The sequence below is a fragment of the Prenolepis imparis genome, unplaced genomic scaffold (assembly GCF_030444845.1).
Source record: "Prenolepis imparis isolate NDT839.2.m4 unplaced genomic scaffold, iyPreImpa1.0 SCAF_7, whole genome shotgun sequence".
Lineage (NCBI taxonomy): Eukaryota > Metazoa > Arthropoda > Insecta > Hymenoptera > Formicidae > Prenolepis > Prenolepis imparis.
In genome coordinates, this window is record NW_028141165.1 from 10279560 (window position 1) to 10289301 (window position 9742).

A 9742-nucleotide genomic window follows, 5' to 3' on the forward strand; every position below is an offset into this window, starting at 1 on the left:
AATAAAACTATTTTAATTTTATTTTTCTCCGTTCCATTTTGGTCTATATACTATGCATTCCTGACGTTGTAGTGCAATGTGATACAATAAAACAGAATGAATACAATACAATTTTATATCTTTTAAAAAGATTTTCTACATAAAGAGAAATAAAGATTCTAATATACTTTTTTTATATCTTATAAATAAAATGTGATAAAATTCTCTCCTAATTTTTTATGTTTCTCACAGATTGTATGATGATACTAAGTTTAAATTTGACTGTGCAAAAACTGTAAATATCAATTAGCTTGAATAGTAAATTTTAAGATTAATTAATTTGAATACAACTAAAAATACAACTAAATCACACTTTTTTTAGAACGAATTTAAGTTGCAATAATGGGTACGCATCATATAAATTGTCACATTGCAGATACTGTTGAAACAATCTTTATTGTTACTCTTATATTTTTGACTATTATGTGTGCTCAAGAAGATAATTACAGTTTTCATTAGATTTGTATAACAATGAAATACACAGAATCGGAACTGTTCACGCATTTTTATATCTTTTATCTCATGGCGTGCCTTTTTTTTTTTGACAAAAATGTGGCCTTAACAAACTATAAAAAGTTTTTCTATATAATATAGATAACTATGTACAAAATAGTATCCTTGGCATCATGAGTTGCAAACTATAAACTTGGGCAATGGAACGCGCGATTACGCATGATCGCTCACGTTCGAGAACACGTTTTTGTATAATTTTTGGACACAAGTGTCTGACACATTCGGTGAAAATACACACAACGTCTAACTTAAAGGATATTCTATGTGTGATTTTATCATATTTCTATTAGATTAGGCTATTGACTCTTGCTATCGAAAGAAATATTTCATAGAATCGAATTATTTTAAAACTGTATACACACACATATTTTCTTCTCTAATACAAGAGGAATTACTATGAAAAGAATTATTTTTATTGCTGCATAGTAAAAAATGTCTGTCATTATTTTCAATGGAAAGTTCTGTTGCTCTTGGACAGTGATATTTTTCGATATATAAACAGTTGTTTTTATAAACATATTTAACAAATGGTTTTTAAATACTTTATGTTCTGCACTATCTTTATACTATGACATCAGCAGCAATAAAATAAGATAAAATCCCACAAAATTCAATACAAATGTAAGAATGTAGATATCCTTGAAACCAAATATTGGTGTAACTTTGTCATTGATATCACATTTATTGCAGATGTTTATTGCGCTAAATTTATGTATCATATAAGATTTGTTAAAAAAAACAATTATCGATTTGCGACCTGTTTTTTTTTTATTGAAAAATAATATTTCGTTTAAAGAATGATGACTGTTCTGACAACAAAAATATAATGTAATAATACAATATTAATTATATATAATTATTTAAAGCATGAAAATTCTAAAACATACTGATATATATATATATATATAATACGTTGCGGTCAAGAATGCGCTATGAATGCTTCGCAACATTATTCAATCTTTATTCGTCTGGAATATAGAACAAAGATAGAATGATGTTTCGAAGCATTTGTAGCGCAGTCTTGACCGTAGGCATAGTTGTATTTTAAAAATGATTTTGTATTCATGTAACAACTGAAATGCGATACCAATCATTTTTGCATTATTTTAAATTTTAAATGATAAAAATCTTCACACAGATGAATAGGATAATTATACACTTCTTAACATATTATTGAACTTATAATAATGTATCGGTTAAATATTTAGCACTCAATGACAGATTATATTTTGGAATTCAATTTTGCATATTTATCCATTTATGCAAAATATTCAAATTCATGTGGAAAACGAAAGACATTCTAATAATGATGCAAATCATATATCATTTAAGTGCTTCTCTTATTACTAATTAAAGATGCCATCACACATTATCATTGGCCGCGTTCAGCAGAACAACTGCTAAGTTGCCATCTTATCAACACTCTATGGTTCTAACAGTAAGAATCAATCACGTTCCATTGCTACTAAGTTTGTTCTGCTGAATGCGATCATAGAGTGAAAAAAGTTACAAAATGTAGTCTTGATCACACAGTTTCATGTGGGGTAAAGTTTCTCACCTTTGCATTTTTTTTTACATGTCACTAATGGCATGTGCACGTAAAAGTAAAATAAGATCAAATCTTATCCGCATCAGTGTGTATTATAATAAATAGATGCGATTTTTATTTTTTCTCCATTTCGTTAATCTCCTTTTTGACAGAAATTTTATTGTCAGCTTTCTTGTCTTTGTCTATATCTATGGGTTCCTTCTTCACTTGAATCTTATTATCTCCCCACCTTGTATCAGTTTTAAATTTGTTTTCTGTCTCTGAACCATTTATTTCACTGCCAACTTTTTCATCTTGAATTTCTACTACTTCTACCTTTCTTGTATCACTTTGCATCATTTTTGCCGCTATGTGATACATATTTTTTACTGCAGTCAGATAACTGTGGCATTCGGTCTGTAAGAAATATAAAAAAATGATATTGCAATTTTCTTTGTATTCTTTTTTGTGAATTGAATGCGTAACAAAAAACGAATATACTTACAGAAACTTTCTTGTGCTTTTCTTCCGTGCTCCGCAATTTATCTTTGTACATTTTTAAATCTTCCGAAAGACCTTTAATATTATTGGTTTGTTTCGCAGATTTTTCATTGACTACAGTTAATTCATGTTGAATTTCCATCATGCGATCTTCAGTGTCTAAACGCGCTTTCTCAGATCTTTTCAATTGACCAACGAGTTTTTCTACATCTAATAAGGAGCCTTTGTACAAAACAATACCTTCTGAAATAGTTTCTTCGTCGTTTTTTTCTAAGATGCAATCTTCTCTTCGCGCTCTTTTTGAAGGCGGTCCGCTTCCCACAAATACAGGTAATAATTTCTTATTGCCTATAATATATATGGGATAATAATTAGTATTAATTAGCATATTATACTGAAGTAATATGTTTTATGTTTAAGATACATTACCGAGGGCAAGTGAACGCAATATATCCTCCTCATTTTCTGTTTTGGTTGATTCACCTCTATCACTTTCTTTATCATCCTTCTTTTCATCTTTTAAATCGTCTTCTTTCGATTTGTCCGTCAATTTGCGATAATGCAAAGAATCTCTTGTAACAACCTTTTGCACTAATTTTCGTACTTGAGCTCTTGATAAATTCAATCCTAGAGTGTAAATAAGTTCTTCTATGTCCTTATCAAATATATATCCGCAATGTGTCTGATCAAAATACACAAATGACAGCAGAAGATAAGGATCGTATGTATATAATTTTGTTTTCCTTTTCTTTCCATCTTTGTCTCTGTCCCTCCTACCATCTTTCACAGAATCGTCATCCTGTACAAGTAATTACATAATGTATCATAAAATATAAATGCATTTATGTACATTCCATAAATGTTATCTATTTATATAAAGTTTTTCAGCATTTAAAGAAAATATTTTCATGTAGAATGAAATATAACATAATAAATATATAAAGAATAAATTCTTACATCCGATTCATCTTCTTCATCTTCTTCTTCATCGTCATTTTTATCCTTTTCTTTGTCTTTATCATCCATTTTACTTTTTGTGTCTTTATCATCTTTTTTATCTTTGGCTTCTTCTCTCTTCTTGTCATCTCGTTTTTCATCCTTCTTACTGGATTTCTTTTCATCTTCTTTTCTCTTATCATCTTTCTTGTCATCTCTCTTATCATCCTTTTTATCCTTCTTTTTGTCTTCGTCTTTCTCCTTAATTTTTTCAGGAAGACTGGACAATGCACGATAAATGCGAAAGCCAAAATCCCGCATCAACATTTCATTGAACAGTTCAGCAAAGAGAGATACTTCAAAAGAATGCTCCTATGTGCAAAAGAATTATGTATAAATTATTATTCTTAAAATAAACAAAAATAATTTTAAAATATAAAAATACCTTAGTGTCTTCCGGCCTATAGTCTAATAATACACTCAAAGACATAACTGTGCAATCGAATTTTCCACTCTTGGCCATTCTAGAGGGATGAACGATAATATGCGACGAATCGGGCAAAGTATACCTCTTCTCTAGTACTGCCCGTTCACGTTCATAAAGCTTTCTCTTATCTTCATCGTGCTAAATAAATATTAAAGATCTTAGATATGTTTCAAGATATAATTAATATATATATATTATATAATATACAATATATTATTATATATATATATATATATATATATATATATATAACTTTATACAAAATATATCCGCGTATATATATGCAATAAAATATTTATAATTCTGCAAAATATATATTATTTACATCTTTGCTATCTCTGAATTTTTTATCGTCCTCTTCCTTCGACGGCGGCGAGATATCTTCTTCATTGTCATCTTCATCTTGCCGACCTTCCTCTTTGGCCTGTTCCGATTTTACAGCCTTCAAAAGTCTCGCTAGCAATTGCGACTTCAAGCCTTTCGAACTTAAATTACGAGCTGCCAATTCTTGACGTAATTCATTTACCTATATCGAAATGAGATATATTGAATTTCGATTTAAAAGAAGCAGTAGAATAAAGATGAGAGTTTTATTAAATGCCTTTAAGTACTAACGTTCATCGATTTCGGATCTAGCTCGGAATAGTGTGTAGGATCTTTCTTCTCGGGCACAGAATCATCCTGAAAGAAGAAAGTGCACGTTAGTAAGAGGCAGAAATAAAAAGCCCAGAGAGAAAACTACAAAACAGAAGCAGCCCCTATAACGAAACGAAACCACTCCCCCTTCATTCATTTCATCACTCTCTACTTTTTTCAACACTCTCTCTCGCATTGTAACGATATACACATATTTTCATTCATGATGACCGTCAAATATAACTTAAGTAACTGCTAGAATCTCATAGTGTCCTGGCTCTGGTGTCTGTGTGTTATGGATAATATCAATAATGTTGTAGTATAACGATGATTAAATGAAAACTTTTGAATGAGATTTTCTCAATGTTGGTGAAGGTTTCAGGAAAGGGAATGGCTCAGCTACGCTCTTCTCCGAGCTAGGCTTGCTTGCTTCTCTTGTTAATGCAATGTGACTGCCATTGGCTAAGGGAGCGATACATTATCCGTCGATCCTCTCCGACATTTAAAAGTGTTTGCATTGAGAATTTCTCGTTAACTTACATACAGAATAAAATTGCTATCTTAATATAAGTTATGAGATATGTACACTTGAATTTTACCTTAAGAGTTGTACGTGATGCTATAATATAAATTATAAATGATACTTATTCCATAAAATAAAACGCCTTATCTTATGGAAGAAGTTAAATCTATAGACATGTATATCTTAATGAAAAAGGCCAGAGTCCTAATCATCCACTAATACACATATTTGTTTCTTTGAACTACTGTTGCAATAAAACATGTTTGTACATTATTAACGTATCCAAATTATGAATTTTTTTTAAAACTGACAGCAAATGCAATCCATTACAAAAAAAAAGAAAGAATAAAAAAACGAAAGCGAGAAATAGTGCCTGAGAGATAGATTGATCTACTATAGGATCGATGGACAAGTATAGCCTATTGAAAATCCAGTTTAGTAATGGAAAGAGAAACGGTGGCACGAATATATATATATATATATATATATAAATATATATAATAAAAAGATATAAAATATGGCATGATGTTGGCAGTGCCTTTTGATCAGCGACGGCAGCCTCATCAGTCTCATTGGCAGCATCCAAATCGTCGGAGTTAGAGGCGGCACGCAGCAACTTTCGCTCCAGTTGTTTCTTATAGTTGAGTTGTAGCCCGTCCCATTCCAATCTGGTAGGTACACAGCTCCAAACATCTGGGAGAAATAGTATGACGGTTTCAACGCGAGAGGGTACCACTCGCCCGGACTTGTGGGTCGTTTCTGCACGTCTGTAGTAGAGTTCCAGGAAGCGGTACCTGTGCCGCAAGGAAAAACAATACCCAAACGTCAACTCAGGTTAATGGCGCTTAGCGTTGCCTTATATGCTAAGTGTTCGCTTGCTTGTTCGTAAAGCCCACGCACTGCATACAAAGCCACGTACAGCGCACAACGTAGAGACCATTTGAGAGAAAGCATAACTTAATGGGTCACAATCATATAATAATAGTAATAGAACAATAGTGATGATTTGTCTGCCGCGACTGCTCATATATCGTTGTCGATGGGAGGGTGTGCTTGAAACCGGGATCCAGTGCAGCAATCTCCATCGGTCGCTCGTATTTAGAGATTAAATACATACCTCCACTGCAGAGAGATCGAGCTACAATCTTAGTTTATCAAGTCAGAGAACTGAAAGTTTCTCTCCATCGAAATAGTGGATAATACACCTATCGTAGACATATACCTTAACGCTAGTGTTCTATCCTGATTTTTTTTTTATTAATGATTTGTTTTTACGTTATGTGGGAGATATCTCTAGAGATGTAACCTAGATAATTAAAAAAAATAATAAAAAAAACGATGAAAACTTTTTTAAAAGATGAAAAGTTTCACAATTGTGACCTTCGGTATTCGTTTGCGAAATGATATTGTTATAGAATGTAGAATGTGCAATATAGACGAGAAGAGAAATTCAATATTATATTGCTCTCTAACGAATCGGGGCTTTAAAGGAGCAGTTTTTTTTTCAAAGTGCTTTAAAGTATTACACATTCAAAAAAAAAGTATTACTACTTGAAAAAGCGTACCATTGAGTGCAGCTGGATAAATCTATGCCGGTAAGCGCTTTACAGGTCCTCACGGCCGTTCTAATTAATACAGACGGATCTTTTTCAGGATTAGGCCCATCTAATGAGGGACTCCATGGCCCACCTATGGCCATTGTCTCGTTTTTGCCTCGTAAGCCTACTAAGAAATTTACAAGGCGCGTAGGATGAACATAATCGCGATCGGGATCCCTATCCTCGGAAACACCACAACATCTTTTGTATATCTCTTCCATGGCGGGCATAGATATGAGCATGACCTAAAACGCAATTAAGAAATATTCAGTATGGAAAATTATTTCGACATGCACACATGTATGTATATGTCCCTATCACTAAAAGTATCGGCGCACAGATTCGAAATTTGAAATTGCTCGTCTCTTGTCCTATAAATGATGATCGCAATACTTCTTGACAGACCTTTGCAGAGAACAGATAATCAGCATCCGAAGGTTCTAGTACTGCTGTATTTTCATTACAGGGATCGACGTCTTTGTGCATAACATAAAAGGAGCATGGTTTATTAACGGTAAATGGCATATGTGGTGGAAAGGCGTCGACCCATCTGAAGTTAGTTGAGAAGAAGTCGCTAGGAATGTACATATTTTGATAGCGTCTTCTTATCTCAAGAACATCTGCTTCAGGCCTGTGATAATAAGCAGTAATAAAACTCTACTAATAGATACACGTTCGCCATGTAAATAAGATAATAAATTGTACTTACAGGTCGAGTGCGATTTTCGGTATTTGCACCATGTAACGCGGTACGACTCTTGTACGCCGACGAGGTCTGGGTGATTTGCTTCTTCTAGTCCTTGATGGGCTTCGGTCTTCCTTCTTCTCGCGTTCTCTTATTCTCTCTTCGCGACGTCTCTTTCGTTCTATTTCCTCATCATCATTTCTTCGCTCGCGTGGAGATCTTTCTCTTACTCTACCAATCTTGTTACGATTACTGGTGTTGGAATTTGTTGTACTTGTTGTGAATCTGCTACAATATAATGTACGGCTACGTTAATAAAACAATGTATAATATAATCACATTAAAGTAATTTTATTACGTAATCTTCGAAATCAGATGTTCAAAATATTTGTTTTTAAAACTTGAACTTGATTTCAAATATAAGACATGAATACTAGTAAGCAGATTCATAAACTTATAGTAAATATTATGAGAATTATTGGATCTTAATACAATATTAATCTACTTTAATACTCAATATTTAGATTTGGACTGTAAAGTAATCATAAACATCAAGTAATAATAAAAATTCTAGTTTATTAAAATGTAGATATAGATTATATAATAACATAGTTAATAAAGAAAAATAATAATTATTTTACCTGTTAGGATTTTCTGCAGGAGGTGGAACAGCATTATAAGTGCTTGTTGTTCTATTTGGTTGTTGTTGTTGCTGTTGTTGTTGACGATTTGATTGATTAGTTTGTTGAGTATTTGCATTGTTGCTATTATTACTCATAGGTAGCACTTGTATTCTAGTGGCATTCCATTTGAATGGCATAGAAGGATTGTATGATGCCTCTACAAGCACACGATCTCCTACTATAGGATTAGATCCTTTCACACATGCACTGAAACAGAAAGCGAGATGATTTATTAAAATATAAATGGATTTATTAACATATAAAAACAAAAGTATAAGTAAAAAATAGATAAAAATTCATTAGATAAAAATTCATTCTTTGATCTGTGCTTACCTAGTTTGAAAAAATACATCTTCATCTACAAAGCCAAAATTATCATGTACTTTAGTAACAGTGCCTGTGAAAACTCTTTGCTTTGTAGACGATGAAGGTACATTCTGTTGCACTTGCTGCGGAACACCTGTTACAGAAGGTTGAAAAGCATTTGTGTTCAATGCTCGTGGCGTTGGATAAGAGACTGTAGCGACTTGTGGATATAATTGTCCAGCTATACCCGATGGTAAATTTGAGCCAAGGGTTGCCATCGATGCCATAGTGATATTAGGCTACACATACAGCAGATATAGAATCATTTATATTTGTCTCATTAGACAACTAATCAACTTATATAAATTATATGAAAATTAATTCTTGATTATCTACCTGCTGTAATCCCAGACTTTGTTGATACACTTGCTGAGTTTGCTGTTGATACTGCACCATTGGCTGTCCTCCGATGTTGCCCATAGCTTGACCTAACATTTGCTGCTGGATATTCTGTATACCTTGGCCTTTCACAAATACAGTTAAAAATCATTATACATCATAACATAAATCATATCAGTCAAAAATTTGATATTGCTTCACTGTCATATCGTGATATAATTGTAATATATATAATATATACAAAATGCTATATAAAAAGATATTGAAGAAATGATACTTTTTACTTCAATAGCAATGTATTATCTTTGAAAGACGTTTTACTTAAACTAAAAGTTTCGCGAGAGAGCAACGATCAATGACACACGAAAAGAGAAAAAAAAAACGAGGATAAAAGGAATAAATAACATTTTCTCTAGACCAAGCGCATCGCATCGTTTCGGTGGTCATTACACTTTAGAGGTCATCGGAAAATCGAGGACGATTCTCGCACGACTTTCGAACGAAACAACAGGAACGACGTGGCGCGTTAGCATAAATCGAAGGTGGGTCGTCGACTCGCCCGTAAATCGGCAGCGGGAAGAAATTCGACGGCGTCATCGCGCTCGTATTATTGCACACGGGACGACGACCAAGGTGGTCCCTTCTCGTTCGCGGACGTTCCGAAAGAAAGCGAGAGTTTCGCACCTCGACGACTCACCTGCATTACGAACCCACGGGGGGTTCTTGCCGCCGAAGGGTGACAGGTTGCTCATTCTGCCGAAGGAGAGCCGAGTTGTCGAATCACTTCTGTGAGTTGAGGATGCGTACGTGTATATGTATAAACGGCAAATCTGGCAGCACTCGTTCAGCGTTCTTTACTCAGGCGCCATGTTTCCGTTTGTACTTACGTGAGTCAAAGCAGCGTCTAC

General features: G+C 33.5%; 1 protein-coding gene across 2 annotated transcripts; it reads right to left on the reverse strand.

Moving 5' to 3' along the window:
* Positions 1-416: 416 nt before the first annotated feature.
* LOC145939069 (cell division cycle and apoptosis regulator protein 1) lies at positions 417-9742 on the reverse strand. 2 transcript variants are annotated; one of them, XM_083043128.1, is made up of 15 exons: positions 9532-9742; positions 8832-8959; positions 8463-8734; positions 8088-8336; positions 7471-7731; positions 7167-7392; positions 6729-7006; positions 5702-5957; positions 4620-4685; positions 4330-4530; positions 3963-4142; positions 3539-3889; positions 3011-3380; positions 2586-2929; positions 417-2497 (listed from the first exon to the last, which is right to left on the reverse strand). In XM_083043128.1, exons 1-15 carry the CDS (start codon positions 9584-9586, stop codon positions 2216-2218), a joined length of 3519 nt encoding a protein of 1172 aa, XP_082899254.1. In that variant the 5' UTR covers positions 9587-9742; the 3' UTR covers positions 417-2215. The 2 variants fall into 2 exon arrangements, with proteins under 2 accessions (XP_082899254.1, XP_082899253.1); XM_083043127.1 differs by having other exon boundaries at positions 7471-7734.